The sequence below is a fragment of the Opisthorchis viverrini genome, assembly GCF_000715545.1.
Source record: "Opisthorchis viverrini unplaced genomic scaffold opera_v5_49, whole genome shotgun sequence".
Lineage (NCBI taxonomy): Eukaryota > Metazoa > Platyhelminthes > Trematoda > Opisthorchiida > Opisthorchiidae > Opisthorchis > Opisthorchis viverrini.
The window spans coordinates 1,091,827-1,110,512 of record NW_008751705.1 but is presented as its reverse complement, the minus strand read 5'-3'; the positions used below and the strand labels follow the sequence as shown (position 1 = coordinate 1,110,512).

Genomic DNA, 18,686 nt, shown 5'->3' with positions numbered 1-18,686 from the left:
CCCAGAGGACTCAGTGTACCGGTGCAATGAAAGTAGTCCCTTCGAACGGAAGGAATCACTTACCGTGCAGCTGGTTGAAATTTGGAAATGCACTGGAATGTCGATATTGGCAAGCTGCCCTTCCGAAACTGTTCGAAAGTCAACTTTATGTACACAGGGCACTGCAGGACAGAGACCAATATCGAACGTGTCCACCACCGGTTGGCTGAAATATTCTGACATTGCTGCGTTTCTCAGCGCGGTGAGATCCATGCCGTGGAAACACTGACAGAATAGATACGATAGATAGATACGGATAAAAGGCACATTTTCTTGCGGATCAGTGTGTAATGAAAAGAGCATGCGCGACGGTAAGGCCAGAGAGCTCATGGGGGTGTGCACAAGAAGGGGTATATAAAACGAACGGACAACCAAGGTTTGCAAAACACTGCAGATAAAAAGGTTGCTAAACTTGGACCACCCGTCACTCCATACTACAGTATGATTGATTCATGACGTCCTCGGAAAGTTTTCTATACAAGTCTGCCGTGCAACCACAGTTTATTTGAAGATGTATTGTGAAGAAAAGAATAGTGTTAGCCTAGCACAACCATTTCGAGGCACTTATAACTCCGGACACTTGGTTGAACAATCTGAGTAGAAAGTGATATAGATCAACACAGATGTCTTGAAGCGCCTCTAACCAGGAAAAGTGCGAATCAAATGGACATCATTCCGGAAGACTAGTCGTACCGACACCACCCAGACTTTTTGTAATCCCTTTCAGACACCTTTGCTGGACCAAAGCTTGACCACCCCTCTGAACTGGGCACGGAAAGCAGCACTCTTTTCGTCACGCGCAGTACATGACCAAACCACTGCAGGCTTGGCGTTGAAAACATTCTCCTGTGGCATTTCCTGTCGCGCAACCAAACATTTTTTTCCTAAGAGTCTCGTTGCGGATTCGTTCGTACCAGCCTACAAAAGCCACGGTTCTGAGAGAGTGCTTAAAGATGATCTGAAGGAGTCTCAGTTTCGCTGCTCGCGCAAGTCGTTTCACAACCTCATACACGACCATTGAGATCCAGGGATATGCCGCTCATCGTTATAGAAATCTCAAATTAATACACGTGGACCGAGCATTGCAGATTCCTGTATTGGCCTCACACTAGAATCGCAACTAATACAGCTTCCAAGGTAGGTGAAATGTCGTTGGTTGCGAGAATTATAGAAATCACGTTCACATCACTCCCGTTTGAACAGCACTTACTTGTCCCTTTAGTGTGAACTCACCAGAATAATTGAAAGAAGGATGACTGTTCAAACGAGAGTGGTGTGAACATGAACTATTAATAGAACGCTTCACATCTTCGAGTGCCTCTCCTTGGATTGTAAGTGGTGTATTCAGCGACTGCATGTCAAGGAGCGTGGCTTTACACTTAGAGGGTGTAAAGTGCACGCCAAAGGACTGGTCAGTTCATCTGAAAACACCTTTGTCTCCTCTTGGAAAGCGAGAAGAATGTTGTCCACCTATTTCAGATTGACAAGGTCTTCGTTTGCGTTCTGAACACCCGAGTTTTTAAGGCCTGGTGTTTCGTCTCACTATTCCATCGATCACGTACTTAAATAGGATTGGATAAAGTTGGAGGTACAGTCCGGAAACCAATTTGTGTACATGCACTTTTAAATAGCTCTCCGTATGCTCTCACGTGCCGTATGTCTGAGAACACAAGTTGTGGAACGAGTACAATTAAGGGGAGCAGCGCGGTCAATAGAGTCAAACGCAGATCGAAAATCCAGCAGTAAAATTATGGTTTGGCTTTTCTGGCACCTGACAGGATGTGAAGATTTGGTCAATGCGGCCCCCAACCAAGCCAAAAAATCCCGAACACTAACGGCATCCCATCGTACTTCGCCTAACATGATAAGGCGACTAGGAGTAAGTGATGCCAAGAGTCTCGTTATGTCTGGAGTCAATCTGATCCCTCTGTGATTACCACTAGTGGCGATTCTCCCCAGTCGTCTGTGACAGAACTACGTCAGACAAGCGCTAACTGAGGACTTAATTCCATCCTTGAGCCATTCAAGTGAGATGTCATCCGGACCGCTGTCCTCATCATTGATAGAAACACCAGATAACACTGGTGCTTCACTGCCATACAATCATGTAAATTTACTTGAATAAAATTTTATAAAGGAAAGAAGTGGGACAGCAAGGGGGACATAGGGCTAGCCGACCACAAACATTCGAGGTGCCCACGTCTCCAACACTCAGTCAGACAATGTGGACAGAAAGTGATAGCGTAAACGTCACTGACATCAGTTAGCCGCCACAGCGTTCAATGTCTCTAGCCAAATACAGGCAGGGTCATGTAGACCCAATCCTGTAAGGTGCATTCCGGAACTTTTCATTACCTTCTACTATATCAAATTCTGTCCACTTCTAGGTTTCCTCCACACCGAATTAGGCACGGCAGGCGGTAACTCGGCATGAGTAACACACTGCCCAGCCACAGTAGCTTGCAGTGTTGGATGCATTCTTTAAAAGAAGTACTGTCTGCCAAACAGATAACCCACAAACTGAGCATCTCATTCCGATTCCCCTGATTCCAGAGGATTCCAGCTGCAGCGTTGAGATATGGATAGTCAATGAAAGGACGCAACGGTCGAAGGATTATTATTTACCATTTGGATCCTTTTAAGTAAACGGTTGTAATTTGATTGATAACAACTTGCTCTTGAAAACGACACGTCCGCCATTATTCAGAGGTCGATGAGTTTGGGGATTTCCAACAACAATGCACGGTGGTCCACGATGCATTAAGCAAGTTACGCTATTCATAGGATTGAAAGGTTCTATATATGGCGCATCTGTGTGACTGTGTAAAATATCCAGACTAAACAATTGTACTGCGTTTTTTGCATGATCGATCGTTTGTGTCCTCCCGTAATTCAGGCGGCAGTTTTAAAATGATTAGATTACAGACACGTGACTGTCCTGTCGAGGTGATCTGCCACTTTCATATATGCTTACTGACACTGAAAAGCCCTCGGTATCCGGACAGTTTCACCGAGCTGTTTGTTCTGAAGGACTACACAAACTTGTAAAGAGCAACTGATCAACGAAATGAGCAAACCATTGAGAATCAAACCAGTCAATGAGAATACTCATTTTTCATCAGCACAAAGAGCCACAGATACCCCATCCGTGTCGTTCGCAGCCAAACGGCCGAAAAACGCCAATCAATCCACTGGGGACACGATTAACATTTCCTAGGAGAATACAACATTCCACTATAAATACATCTTGGAAGCACCAAGACAAAAAGCGATCAAGTCAATCAAATCCATCTTTCATATAATAAAGTTTGACGTGGTAATTGGGAGATACAGGAGTGGCAATTCTGGCGCTATTACAGGATGGTGGCGCCCTGATTATAAATGGACTGGTCGAAATTCGTGAGAGATCGGACACGAAGTAATCCAAGAGAGGAAATAACTGACCTGCTGGTACCAAAAGTTTGCTTTGGAACACTGTTCAGCAAACAGAGCCTCGTCAAAGAACGGCACAATGTACAAATTGGCCACGGTGGGAAACATGATGCCAGGAGAGGTGATAGCACGGTTCGACCGCTTAACTCCATCATCTTCAGGTGTGTCCAGCTCCCCGTCAACACCTTCTTGTTTAAGGTCATCATTGGAAAAACAGTCGGATTCAGCGGAATTGGAAAAATCATCAAGATCTTCGTCGTCGTCATCATCACCCGAGAGTTGGTCGCCATCCATCTTGTCGGAATGGTCTATCCGGTTCGTTACTTTTGGTTTCCTAGAGGCTGAATGTTTTGTTGACTGAATCGGTTGTCGGAGGTGCGGGGCGAGGAATTTACGTGCATGGACGTAGGTCTCCAACATGCGTTCGTTATAAAGCATATAACCCATCGGTTCGGAAATAATGATGTCAACAGGTTCCGGCAGTGTGATCTCCTCTATCTTGCCACTGACATCAAACGGAACGAAAGAAAACAACTGAGACGGTGTGATGGAAGGCAAAATATTATCTTGGAGAAAAGCATTGTGGTCGAACATTTTGCACCAGAATAGAAGGCTACTACAAGCAGCCCGGTAACAGGTGAATTCAGATGAGATTCAGATCCATACAAAAGGCCAGCCACAATCATATCAAACTTGTACCTTAACGAAGCAACACAGAGAGGCCGAAAGTTAGCAGATGACTACATTAATGGGGTGCATAATCGAAACTAAGAGCTATATAAAGCAATCGATAGATTCGAATGTGTTAAAAAAGATTTGCCTAAGGAACCACCTGTTTGGCAATGAATACATTCGAAATTGACGCCTTCCAAAAATGTGTATAGAAGAATATCGGTTAGACACAGGCTCTTATAGCATCGTTCGGAACCAAACCTTCACGTAAAAAAACAGTCCGTCTTGAAGGATCTTCCTTGTGAAAACGAGGTGATGTGGATGATGAAGTCTACTGTTCGACAACCTGACAGACTTCTGAAAAATTGGTCTGTCTACTGCCCAGTCCCAGGGATCCAATCAATCAAACCTCAGAACTGTAGGAAGTAATTCGCATTTTCAGTGGATGCCTGATGTAATTTTACGGCAGTAATGCGCCAGTGTTCTACGGTGAGTTTACTACCAGTTAAAATGACAATCCTAAACACCGTCTACCCAAGTTCTTTTAGAATGTCCACGAGTAAGCTACCGTTTTAGTAGCCCACTACGTATTTAGGTATTGCTCGGCGAAGCTAGGATAACTCCCTGAGGCCTCAGAGTGACCCGCAGAAGTGCCCTTTCATCACAATGGGGAATGCTCACGGTAAACTCTGGCTTGTTTGCAAAGGTTTTCTTGAGAATGCAGGTATAACTGCGTTCATGTCATTGATCATCAAGGAAGAGACCTTAGCCCAGGTTGGTCGTATGAGAAGATTTCGTAAATTCTGATGGAGACTTCGTTCAGTGAATGAGGAAAATCTATGCCGAAAAGCACTGTACAACTGTTTCATCCTTATTGGAAATCAGCAGCAGCGCGCCCCTCACAATACTGCAGGGGGTCCTGAAACAGCGAACTCCCGCTGGTATTTTGAAAACTCAACCATTCACAGCGCTGATTAGCCGCTGGTGGTCAAACCGTTCAGAACACCAGCCGAAATGGCGTTGTTTCCACACTCCCTGAAGATAGGCACTGCTGATGATTCCTAATAAGGATGAAATAGCTGTCCAATGTTTCTCGGTTTGTTTCAGCATTTACTTTCACCAGCTTCACGTACAGAACGAAACCTTAGCCTACGTTTCCTAGATTGTAGCGGCTTCTGGTACTGGAGTTCAAGTTTCTTAAACAACTCAAGTATGCCCGAAACGGTAACCATAATGATCCATACACGTACTTTCAACATCGTTTCCCGACGATATTGCAGCCTTTGTTTAAAAGCTCAACCTTAACTGAGTCCTGTCCCATTAAACAGTCAGTTCAGTTGTAAACCGGGTATCGAGACAATAAGGTCAGTTACTAGTTTCGCTTATGAAGAGGGTAAGAATCATTCTCAAGCACGGGAGTAGTGTACGACCTGTCTTTGACACATCACATCGGCGCAGTAAATGTCGGAGGTTGGCAGACGCTGCTCTGTGCTTCCCGAGTTGGGAAGTGATACCGTTTTTCGGCAGTCCACCGGGACTTATCCAGCTTATCATTGTCAGCTGTAATAACCGCTTACTCGTCGTACAGTGGTTGTAGCTGCCGCAGTTTCGCTCACCGATGATTGGGGGGGGGGAGGGGGGGGTAGGTAGCTGTGCATTGCAGGCAAGAGATGGATAAATTGGGCATAAATCTAGCACTGCCAGTGGGCTTTCAAGTGGGGGGATTGGAAAGGTAGCCATGCATTTAAGGCAATAGCTTGGGTGCACGAGCGCCATTGAGGGCGCGACTGAGCCATGTCTGACAATGTCTCCAACCATTGATGTGACCCGTCTTAGGGTCCCTATCCAGGAAAACGGCAATGACCAACGCAGCTGAGCTTGCTGGTAATGGCTCCCATACTTCGCTGTCAAGTCATTGTTTGACCGTCTCGGGCTCGTTTCCACCCTTCATATGGTTCTACAAAAAGAGGTCTTCGAGGAAACCGGTCGACTGGCATACACAGCACGTGGCTAAGCCAGCACAACCTATGCAGTGTGACCAGTTCATCTAATGAGACTGAGTTATTTCTTTCGAATACCATTCGACGTATTTCAGAATTGCTGATCCGGTGTTCCCACCAGGCTCGGACAATGCTCCGAAGACGTCGATGGCATCCTCAGACATCCTCAGCGCGCAGCGGCCAGGTTTCTTTCCTGTATAGTAATATGGAGCACACCACAGCATTGTAAACTCGATCTTCGACGGTTAAGGTGATGTTACACCTACGCAAAGTGGCGCACCTTCGATGTCATAGCTAACAGGCTGATGCCACGGTGGTTTAAACACGGCGTTCGCGTGCCTTCTTGAAGAAAGGAATAACTGCCGACGCCCCATTCTGTAGGTGTTTTCTCTTCACTCCATATCGCACCAATAAGCTTTATCGAATGGGTCCCCAGGGATTCTACGCATTCTTTGAAGAAAGCTGGATACAGGCCATCCGTCCCTGGTGTTTTGTCAAGTCTCAGTACGAATATTTCGTACTTTATTTCTTCTTCCAACAGGCGACCAAGGTTTATAATACAATCGCCCGTACGCACTATCTCCTCAGGCTGTGTTACAGGAGGCCAGCTGAATTGCTCTTCGAAGTCTTTGGTCCATATTTCCAGTCGACGTTTTTGCGAATGAATTAATGAGCCATCTTTTTTACCTATCGTTTCGCTGACCGTTGCTTTCCTAGATCCAGTCGATCGTATCAATTAATATAGGGCACGGCTGTTTTCCGAAACAAAAGCCTTCTCCAGCTCCCGAGCTTTCGATGTCCACCATAGCTTTGTCCTTCCTTAGACTCTTCAATATTTGGCGTTTGAGGTATTTGCATGCGCCGTCATACTCGTTGCCTGCTGGTATGGATTTCCTGGTACCAATCGTGGATAGCGATCTCGACAACATCCAATGGTCAGATTAGAGAAGTCGGACAGACAGCACTGGACGCCACTAACATAACTCTGTTCACATTTTGCCACGCTTCGTCCACATGCTCACTGCCGCCGCACTATTGGTTTACTGTGGAGACCTGTTGGGCTAGCTCAGATCGATATTGTTGAGCCATGATGGTTCTTCGAAGATAGTGGGTTGATACGCTTCTTGCTGAATTGCGAGGGCCTGAACGGAAACGAACTGTCAGGTGTGCACGCACGATGGCGTGGTTAGAATCAAGTGGTGTGTCTCAAAAGGAACGGCAGTCTTAAATTATGGCTCCCCACCGGTGGCTGATGGCCACACAGTCTAGCTGAGTCCATGGTTGATTTACGGTTGATAGCTGCCAGGTTAAGTGATCCAAACGTCTAAGTTGAAAGTTCGTACTTCCCCGAAACAGTTCATGATCAGCACACAACTGAAGCAATCGATCTCCACTGTCTGTTCGGCGAGCATCGACTCCGAACCGACCACCCAAATGTGATTTCAGTGAGCTCAGACGACCTAGTTGAGCATTCAAATCGGCTGCAAGAATCACAATGTCAATGCATTTTGCTTGACGAACGAGCCCGGATAGCTCTCAATAGAAAGTATCCTTCTCGGCATCAGTCCTTTGGGGTATAAGCCGACACTACGAACAGGCACCACTTTCTATGCCGAGAGGCATCGAGTTGAGCTGGGAGGGTGGACGGCGCAAAGACGACTGTTCACTGAGATCCAATCCGGCAGAGCTCATTCGGCTTTGGGGCTGAGTGCAACTCCCACACCATTCATTCCACGAGAAATCGCTTCTGGGTCACCGGAGACAAGGAAGAAGAAATGTGAAACATCTGAGCTCATCCTTGGCGTCCTGATATGCGTAACCAGACTTGGATCTTGTGTGCGTGTTTCGGAGACAGTATACATCAATTTTGAGGGAGTATAAGGTTTCAACAAGCAATGCCTGTGTGCCCATTTGACAGAGTGCGGACTTTAAAAGCTCCGATATAGAAAGTTTCGTGGAGTTAGAAGTGTTATTTTGCTTATTGTTCATAGGCAGCGAGGAGCATAAGGCCCTTCGGTCGGATACCTGACAGTCAAATGACGCAGCGACGTATGCTTGTGTGGTGGGAAGGGGTTGCGGAGGGACATCGGTGGACATCGAGCTGCGCGGGCAAATGATACAACCCGGTCGCCCAGGCCGACGAAGGGGCTTTGGCTGAAGTACCACACCGTGAGTCTTTGACTCGAAAGTCTGACCCATAAGGCAGTTGAACGATGTAGGGTTTTCTTTGAGGACCATGCTTGGAGCCGATGACTCAATAGTCTGACCTGCTCGGTTGGCCTAATCCGAGGGCGCAGGTAGTAAGCCATTACTGTCTCGTTCTTGATGGGGCTGCGCACAGTGGATGCCTTTTGAGCAGCACCGAAATATGGTTTTGAAAGTATTTCGACCGTAATACGCTGGCGGTCACGGTCAACTGTTGGGCCATCGGAGTGTGAAGTTTTCAGGGCCGATCTTTTCTAACCTGTCCCTCTCCGGGGGAAGGCAGCATTACTGTTTCCATAAATATGGATATGCTGGTCACCTGAAGGACACACCTTACCGCTTTGGCCTTCCTGGTTTCACCTAGTGGAATGAAGTTCCTGCCAGTAAAGCCCACGAAATCATTGCAGCACTTAAGCCCGACCACCACGTCAAGGTGGCAGCCTTAGGCCGGGACTCAGGTACATAAATTTGTCCAGCACGTCGACCGGTTCATCTACACGCACGCGGTTTGGATTTGATTCCGCCAACTCCTGAAGCAGTATTTCATGCGCTGCAAGTGTTCAGTGCGTACCTAACTGTGCTACAGAACCATTTCGGTAGCTTAATGTACTCCATACTCCTAAAAGTTCTGATCTAACCAAACAATATCGTCACCGTATTTAATGTATGCAAGAGAACGTCCTAGTCGCAGTTCGAACACGATGTGTTTGGGGCAGGTAAAAACGATCCAATCGGCGCGTCGATTATAACGTTGAAGAACGTCAGGGCACGGCGACACATCTCCGACTGATCATTTTACCTGTGAAAGGCCTCGAAATAACGGCTATGCCTCAACCTATTTCCCGGCGCGACCCTCAGAGGTTGGCGTTTTCAACAGAACGTCCAAAGTATAGTGTATTAAACACTAACAACAAGTCTAAAAAATCCGAGAACAGTGCGTCAGCTTATAAAAACATTCTGGACATTCGGATGCCCTCTGGACGCGCCGTTGGCAACCTGTATTCAGGGGATGCTTCGTTGACTGTTGGGCCCATGTTTTCTGACAACCAGAGCTAACCTTCATGTTAAATCACCCAATGGCCCGATATTTTGACCAACCACGAGCGAAATAGGCTTATTGGCAGCCGCACTGCATAACTGCTAGCGGTGAGACGGTCTCCATGTACGATTTCGTCTAACATGCCTAGACGCAATAAGCCCCTTGAAAGAAACCCTTCTCCGGAGAGAGGCACCTTCCATTATTGCATCAAACGCCCACTTCCTCGTGATATCTCTTATTCTGAGAGAAGCGACGTGGCTATCAAGGGACCTGGACCAGTTCATCTGGATACACAACCACACAACCGAACTCTTGTCGCGTTATTCGCCTATTGGTACCTTGAGATATTCTCAGCATTGACTACGACAGATGGACTAACAGCATTCAACCCACGCTCCAATTACATCCCATGATTCATCGCAGTAAACACAAGTGCTGAGACTGGCTCAGTTGATATGAACATGAGTCAGTTCAAGGAACGTAACCAAAATGCTTAAAACTTTCCTTCGGTAACGTCATCAAGAGTATTACGCCAGGAAGGAATATTTAGAGATTCCTGGCATTGTGTCCACTAGAACAATATGCAGTCTTCGCACATGTTCTGTTGAAGAATGTCATAAGCGAGAGATTCAGATATCTTCTGCTAAAACCAACTTTATTTGCTGACGGGTGTATTCTTCCAACAGTAGGACCAGTTCAGAGTACCAGTCACCATCATAAACGAGAGATTCAGCTGGGTTCCAGGTTGTCCCGCAAAACCAAATTTGTTCGCAAATTTAAGTCGTTTTCTCACCAGGCATCCGCGAGCAAAACCTACGGCAACATGTTAAGTGGTTGTCGTCCACATGAAGTCATTTGCTCAATCGGATTGTTCTGGTGTTCAAAAACAGGCAGTGTTGGTCGCGTCATAGCACGCGCTGTTGAATAAGACTATTTCTAGTTGGTCGTTCCTTCACGCGGGACGTTACCTCTTAAAAAGACTGAATAATATAAAATCAGGACAGATAGAAAACCACCTCCCATATGAAGACTGCACTCTGACTTTCAAAACAAGGAACCTTTGCATAGCGAACGTACCTGATCACCACTATTCTTCCGGCCAATTTGTTCGCCTGAACCAGAGTATTACAGTGTCCGGCCATGTTAGACGCCTCTACAGCATACACTCTGGCAGCACCGGCATGAATTGCGAAAAAGCTGAGTATACCCGACCCGGCGCCGACGTCCAAAACAACCTTCCCTTGGAAATCGACGGATGAGTTAGCCAATATTGCGCGCTGATATGTGGAAGTTCGGATGAAGTCCTTGAGAACAGCGAAAGAACGGATGGTGTTTCACGACGTGGATTTTACACCCAAAATGTGGAAATAACCAGGAAAATTAGACACCAGAACCAAAAAAATAAGTTGCAAAACCGAAACCATCCACCACCCTTAAAGGATTGACACCAAACGCTTAACATCAAGAATTGCAGATGACTGTGGGTGATACAATGGGTTTCGTGGTCGGGGAGGATTTAGTGATTACCTTGAATTTCAAAACTTTTGCACCACTCGCGTTTGAAAAACACTTTCATGGGTAACAAAGTATCTTACCGACTGGCTTCTTCGTAGGAGTGATTATTAAGAATGGTGTTTAAATCTCAAAAGCAACCGGGTGCTTCAGGTTAGTGCGATGTCTGTTCGTTTGAGGGAAACGTGCGCAGGGAAAACTGGAGCCTGATTGTCTGTTAAAGACAGGGTGTGATCCACTGTTTTATGGATCAGAAACATGGCCCCTACGCGCAGAGGACATACAAAAGTTGTCGGTTTGACCACCGGCATCTTCGTGAAGTGAGCTGAGGCATTACCGTCATTAGTCAGTGCTTCTCTGCATTTTGGAAAAGGATACTGTTCCAGACAGATTAGAACAATCGATGACGGTGCCCATTTTCGAAAAAGAACTCGTAGTGAGTGCGGTAGTCACAAAGGATCAGCTTGACCTCGGTCGTAACGAGACCCTTAAGGTCACTTCTCCTTCGTCGCCTAATGGTGGATCGAGGGCAGCAAACAGAATTCCCAAACGGCAGGAGTCGTGTTGACTAAATATCCACAGTCCGTCAGGTGCTAGAACAGTGTCATACGTAAAAACGACCCTCAGTATTAGTGGATTTCCAAGGCGCATTCGGCTCGGTTGACCGGAAGGCTTCCAAACTTGCCCAGCAGGTAGTGCCCCCAGAAGTTTGTGGACACAATAAGTTCTTCGCATTCCCAGACGCCTGGGCGCGCCACGGTGCATGAGGGGCTCACCAAAATCTTCCGTGTCCGACAAGGACACTTACTCTCTTCATTCCTATTCACTTTTGTGATCGACGAGGTAATGTGAGGAAGGATGGATGGTTTCCGAAGCCCTAGTGTTCAAATACACATCATTCTTGTCTTCGAATAGGAGAGGGCACAGGTTTTTTGGGTGAGTTAACCAAAGCCATCCGGTCCTTTGGTATGCACTTTGCACTCGCAAAGGTCCTGGATATACAGTTACTGAACACGCCACCTGCAATCCAGAGAGAAGCACCCGAAGTTACGGAGCGTTTTACATATTTTGGAAGTTGGTTTGGTTCCAACTGTGGTGTGATAGATGAGGTTGGTGCACGAATCGCCAAGGCTCGTATCTAGTTTACTAATTTGAGACACCTACGGAATCAAAGGCTGTGAAAACTGACCACTTCGAACAGCTGGACTGAGACGTCTTCGAGGCTTCTACAACCCCTGTCTCAGAACCATAGCTGATGTCGGCCAACGTCGCTGAATTTGTAACGAGGCAGTTAGAAACTGAGTATTTGGTTGTGCAACTAGGGCTTCTATCGAAGAATTCCAGCAACAGAAGCTCCGGTGATTAAGCCATGTGTTGTGCACGCCGTACTATCGTTTTCCGGAGAGCGCTATCTTCCGTGCCTAGTTTGGAGCTGCAGAAGCAGACAGGCAGTTAATCTTTGACCACCAACATCAAATGTGGTGGCTCGGTCATGTGCTAGGCGTACCGAAACACCGTCTTCCGAGACGGGTGTTGTTCTGTCTGAGGGTGAAAGAGATGAGATGTTTCGATACACCCTCCATGATGGGGTTAACCTACTGTGCTCGGCTGGAGACATTACAAAAAATAGCCGCTGATGGATGTTAGCGGCGTTTGTACTGTCAGTTCTTTTCCAGGATGTTTCTGAAAGCTTGGAGGTGTATGGACCTCAGAATGCTTACAGTAGATCATCCCGAGGTCCCCTCATGCACCCATTCTTTCCTCTTTATTCTATGGCTTCAAATATAATTGGATAAACTTTGTGGTTGTACGGCAGTAAAGCATCAGTATCTAAACTGACGCTGCTGTCTCTGATGATGATCGACTCATCCCAGTCAGTTGGGACAGAGACTCTTTCACCCAGATTGAGATAAATAAATCACACAAGCACCGATCGGGGTTTTCACATTCATCTTTGAACACAGCGCATGGGAGTTCACCAAGACAAGCAGCTCCGTGACGCTTGAGTGTCAAAAAGCGTTCGCTTGTTACTGACGCCGTCGGGGGTTACATGTTTATTATCCACATTTCTGTTGAAGCCCAGAACTCCAGTACGCAGATGGCACGTGGCCAACTGAATTGTTGTTCAAAGTACTGCGTCCAGTGATTCAAAAATTCTCCTACGCTGTAAATCAAAGAGCCATTCTTGTCTCTGATAGTTTCGCCGACAAGATGCATCAGAGTACCAGCCGAACGAATCAAGTGCAACAGCCTGCGGATGGTTCCATATTTTGGCTGTATCGTTTCCTCAGCCTTCCCAGTTCACTCTGCTTCGCGGTCTACGTGGATACCCAGTTTTGCCGGGTGTCGGGTTGAGTTGTGAAAGTGACCGGGAAGAATCCATCCCCGAGCCTCCAGCAAAGGCACGGTCCGATGAGAGATCCATTGTCTGGACGAGTTCGGCTGCGTTGTACCGCAAAGGGAAGTTCCTGCCCTGAGTAGCACTATGGATATCTGTTCCCAGTGATCGTTACCCTCTAACATCGGGCCATCTGGCAAGCAATCGAAGAGCCGGTCCTTCAAGTTTCGTTTGATTTCTGGGTCCACTAACCTCTCAGTGGCTAGGCGAGGTATGAGTTTTGCGTGGACCTGAAAAGCGAAACAAAGAGCAGCACAGCACTAATGCATCATCGGAGTCTACGCTGGTATTCCAGGGGAGGCAGGCAGCGATCGATCCACGCCACTGATATCTGATGGTGATGTGGTCTATTTGGATTCGGGGCTGGTTCGTTGGTGAGTGCCACGTAGTCAAGCGATTCACGCTGTTCCAGATGTTGGTATTGCAAAAGAACAGCCTGTGATCCGCACACACCTGAAGCAGGCAATCTCTACTGTCCGTGTCTCATCCAATACGAACACCCAATTGAGCCTCAGCAGCGTTTAGTCTACCTACCTGGGTGTTAGTGTCACCAGCAACCACAACCATGTCTAAGCTTTTAGCCCATAGCAAAAGGGCACCTACAACGTCATAGAAACTGTCTTTAACAGATTCAGAGCTGAGTTATGGCATAAGCAGACACTAAAAAGTGTGATGGACCTCAATTTCTCGAGATTCTCTCACAGACATTGTCAAAACAACTGCGCAGAGGCACCTATCATCGTGTCCAACCAAGTGGAGACGGTCCTGCTCAATGCAATGTCCAACCCATCATATTCAGCTGCAGCGGTCTCTGAATTACCAGAGGTGCGGAGCCGGAACTGGGAAGACGACGAGGCAGTCAACTTAATCACAATACTTGTATCCTGTATCCTTATTTCTGACAAACAGCATACATCAATGCAAAGGGAATCTAGCGTACAAGAGCTACTTGTTATCCTGCTTGCCTCAGTGTGCGAAAATTTAAGGCCACTAAGTAGGCCGGCTTTCGGTGTTAGTGAAGTCGGAGACACAGAAGCTGCAGCCGAGTGTGAAGAAAACGGTCACTCTTAGGGCCCACAGGAAGCACGAGGGCTGGGATACTACCAGGTTGCTCAAGCCTAGACAGGGGAAGTCGAGAGGCAGAGGTCGGGTTCGAGCAGCTAGGCACCGAAAGGCCGTTACAACTGAACGGTTATCTTATCACCCTAGGGCTGGGAGAGTATTCAGATTGGGATAGGATAGGGTAGAAAACAAAGTACGTTGTGTAAGAAGAGAGTAAGAAAGACGTGTCCGTATTAGTGTCCATTAGTAAAAGGAGAGCTCGAAGAGCGCGTGAAAATCATAAAAATTAGCTCCACTCCCATTGTAACCAGAATCTGCGTCATCTCACAAAGGGGAACGAAGACGGGACCTGAGACCAGCAAGCAAGATTCCGACGAGGAAAGTTGCGTGGACTGCATGTTCATACTCCATCAAGTGTTAGAGCGACAGCATGTATAAAGGAGCCCGTTGTGTTCCTTGCCCCTTGCCGTTTCGTGTCCTATACGAAGTGAGGACGGAAAATATTACAGAAAGTTTGGATGCTGAGGTCGGGGTGACTCTCCTTGTGCTTGACTAGAGACACTAAACGGTATGGCAGCTGAATGGTGTTGGTGGCATTCAACACGTCCGACTCTATCCAGATTGTCTGACTGATTGTTGATGTAGACACCTCAGATGTTTATGTTAGGCTAGCCCAGGGTCCCCACCTTGGTGCATCACTATTCTTCTTCCGTCATAGGCTCCATTCAAATAGTTGTTGCTGCGGCAGTGAAACATTAGTGATCTCTTCTGGTGTCGCTGCCAGTGAAGATTATGCTGATGGATGACAGAAGCGCAATCTGAAAAAAAACTACCATAGGCAGTAAATCAGAACAGTCTCTAGTGATCTGAACCAGGAGAATCACTTCATCAATACCAGATATCAGCGGCCATGCCACCTGAAGGAAGCACGAGGGCTGGAATGCTGCCAAGTTGCCCAATCCTAGAGACGACTAATCGAGATGCAGAGGTAAGGTTCAAATAACGGACCCTGCGGTCAGTAAATGCGCGCTCTAACCCCGATCTGTAGGACTAGGAGACTTCTATCAGACCAACCTGCTATGAGAAGCAGTGTGGGGGTCCAGGTGAAAATCCTTAGTATAGTTCAGTAGCTCAAGGAAATACACAAACCGCCACGTAGCGACAAGGTCGCCTTTTAGTGAACCTCATCGAACACTGGTCAAGCACACAATGACAAGTAAGTGTGAGTTGGGAACTCCCGCTAAGAACTGACGGCAAGATCGTGAGATCAACCAGGTACCATGTGTGGTAAGGTTTCTCACCATGCATGAAAATCACGTGGACGCCAACGCGGATGGTTTGAAGATCACAGTGCTCAATCTGAAGGTGACAGTCTTCATTCCGCGTCGTCACGTCACGGCCAACTACCGGAAAACCTTTTTCTAACATGGAGTTGAAGTGAAAACAGGGCCCACTTTGATAGGTGTTGGTTGGACACACGCAACATTCCCCAAAAATCTTACCAAGGCATGCATAACCTGCTACTCGAGCGAATCGGACCCAACCATCTACACCCTTAAGGAAAGTTTCAGTGAGTATATGCTGCGGGCAGTTAGCATCTGCAATACTTTAGGCAGCGGTGATCAAACATAGGAGCGTTTGAGGGACCAAGTTTCACAGGCACACATTAAGAGTGTTCAGTCAGTTGGCATACGGGTCGTTTAGCTTTAGTGATACGCTTCGGAAGCTAAAGACGCAGTACGTGGCAAATGTAGTAAGTTCATGACATTCTATGTGAAACGTGCACCGCAGTCCTGGTCGGTGATCACTTTTCTTCGTACTCCCTGCGGGTGTGAATGAATGATACGGGACGACGCCTATATGTGCTTTATGGATGTTGATATGAATGACGATATGCGAACCGCCCCCACCTGGTTAGCTCTGAGCTCATTGATTGGGGCTCGAACTTACTGATAAGAAGGCTTGGACCAACTGACAGTATCTCGGCCACCGTGATCCCCTCAGGTAACTTGGCAGCTATGCACCAAAGGGTGCTTACAACCGAACCACCATCTGCTTAGTTCGAGATGGCTCAAGTGATTAGAGTGCCAATTCACTGACCGCGAGGTCCGCGGTTCGAACCTGACCTCTGCCCCTCGACTTGCGCTGACTAGACTTGGGCAACCTGGCAGTATCTCAACCCTCGTGCTTCCTTCGAGTGGCATGACAGCTAGGCACCGGAAGGATGGCACAGCGGAGTGATTTAATTTATCTACTTAGTTCAGGACAGACAATTGTCTACTTACCGCTCCATGTGGACCAGTGTTACTTCTATCGTTGTCATCCTAGGATTCCTTCGTTCTCCGCTCTTTTACTGTACCGGAATATAGGATGAGCTATGCGCCTTGGTTATCTTGTGGATTGCTTAAAAGTGTAGCGTATACCTGGTTTCGGTCTTCGAAGAATAATCGTCAACATACGTTTGCATTTCAAAACGTACCCCGGCTTGAAATTTGCGTTTTTATAGCGCGCCACCTGCTTGCAGCTAGTTCGACGCTACACGCACCCATTTATCCATACTTGCCGGCTGAATGCATACGGTATTACGTTGCGTGCATTCCCAAAAATCAGTACACGCTCTGTTCGTATAGTTCGATTGCTGTTCCGCGTTACGATTGGTGTGGCGTACTTAGATGGTCAAACCATGATACTGTTTGAACCGAGAACAGGACTAGAAAGCCACAAGTGTCTTGCGGAAGTATGGTTACGCTTGCTATAATGTTTTTTAGTCTTTGTTCCCAATCTCGGTCGGTCCATCACATTCGCCGTCCCTTTCCGCAACCTCTTCGTCACTACTGGCATAATACTCGTTTTCATGAAGCCCTGGTCGGGGAAAAAACAGGACAAATCTCAAGCTTGATTGTTACAAAAAGGGGGATCTGAAAAAGTTCGAAAACATTTACCAACCTGCATCATGTTCTGCTGCTGGCTCAAATAGCTGTAGAACTGAAAATACTGAACGGCTGACCAGGAATCAGTCCTTTTATCGAAAGATGAGACGCCCAAGTCAACCACGGCACCTGAAACATCGGAATCACTTGATTTTGCACAACTCTGCGCAATAAAGACGAGCGTCAACAAACCATGAACTTCAATATGTCCTTGAGGGAATCGAACCCAACAAAATAAGATGTTGGCGCCTTTGCATACTTCTCCTTTTTCACGGTGACAGAGGCTACTTTCAGAGAGACCCGAGAAATAAATACATTCGACCCGAGAGAAATCTCTTTGAGTACCTCAGATTGTCTAACAAGTTTGCAGGCAAAATTCATCTTACCTGAAGAACACTAGTTTGGAGCTATCAACGTTAAGTGTGAGAATGGTTCCCAAAGTCCGACAAGTGAATGACGACTCATCGAACAACCGCAGCTCTACGTTGTCGAAGCTCGTCATGATCGGAATCCGCGTTCGGCAATTTGCGCGGGCAGACGTGCAGTTCCGAATCCCGAACTCTCATTGGTCGGAATAGTGCGAAGTCGAACATGGAATAAGGCTCAACCGACCCAGTCTTCGCAAGCTGACTGACATTTGAGGACAGCTTACGTGCACGCTGAAGTGGTGGAGTGAAGTGGTTTGTAACAAATTTATGGGGAACAGCAGTAATGTCGTGAATTCGAATAAGCATGACCCTGACAAAACATTTCCTTTCTGATTCCACTTGTAAATATCAATATTTGGGTTGTCCATAAAGTGGAAAACGTTACCTAACCCTCAGTTATCAACCTCATCATCTTCTATCATCAGAAAATTTTTATTAATAACATGTCACTCTGTGATACGCAGCGGTGTTTCCGTAGGACACGTTAACCTGAATTACCACCCCAATCACGCTCCTAGAAGGTTACTGGGTAAAAGTTTCAAAAATATCCGTTGCTTTTTCCATTTAGACATTTGGGATACTACAGTTTTTCAACGGCCGTGCCGACTGTTTTGTGTGAACCAATCAGTGTTTTGCTCAAGCCCGAAGCAGATACCCCAGATACATCGGTACTGGTTGAGTGACGCGGGTAGTAGCTTCATCAAAACGTGCAAAGACCTTGGCGCGGACTAAAATTTCCAGACATAATTAACATTCCCAATATACGTGTCGTCCAATGGCACATGTTGCATTGGCTCTGTAGTTGAGTTCAACGTTCTACAAGGCGCGTAATTCAAAAAATACGATACGCATATGATGGTCGGTCGGTATTCGCACAATGGAACTGAATTTTTTCAGGTTACAACGTCTCTCTAATGGATTAAGGCCATCGGGCAATTGAGTTCAGAGCAACAATCCAAAGATTTGAGC

General features: G+C 46.8%; 1 protein-coding gene across 1 annotated transcript in view; it reads right to left on the bottom strand.

Annotated features, from left to right (window-relative positions):
* Window positions 1-17,791, bottom strand: part of T265_03433 (hypothetical protein) — a gene marked incomplete at both ends in the record, with an annotated part of 36,044 nt that extends 18,253 nt beyond the window's left edge. Inside the window, 6 exons of the mRNA XM_009167917.1 lie at window positions 64-264; window positions 3,484-3,976; window positions 10,465-10,691; window positions 17,306-17,452; window positions 17,482-17,644; window positions 17,676-17,791. Coding sequence (XP_009166181.1) covers window positions 64-264; window positions 3,484-3,976; window positions 10,465-10,691; window positions 17,306-17,452; window positions 17,482-17,644; window positions 17,676-17,791 — 1,347 coding nt within the window. The remainder of the gene's footprint in view (window positions 1-63; window positions 265-3,483; window positions 3,977-10,464; window positions 10,692-17,305; window positions 17,453-17,481; window positions 17,645-17,675) is intronic.
* Between the last annotated feature and the right edge of the window lie 895 nt (window positions 17,792-18,686).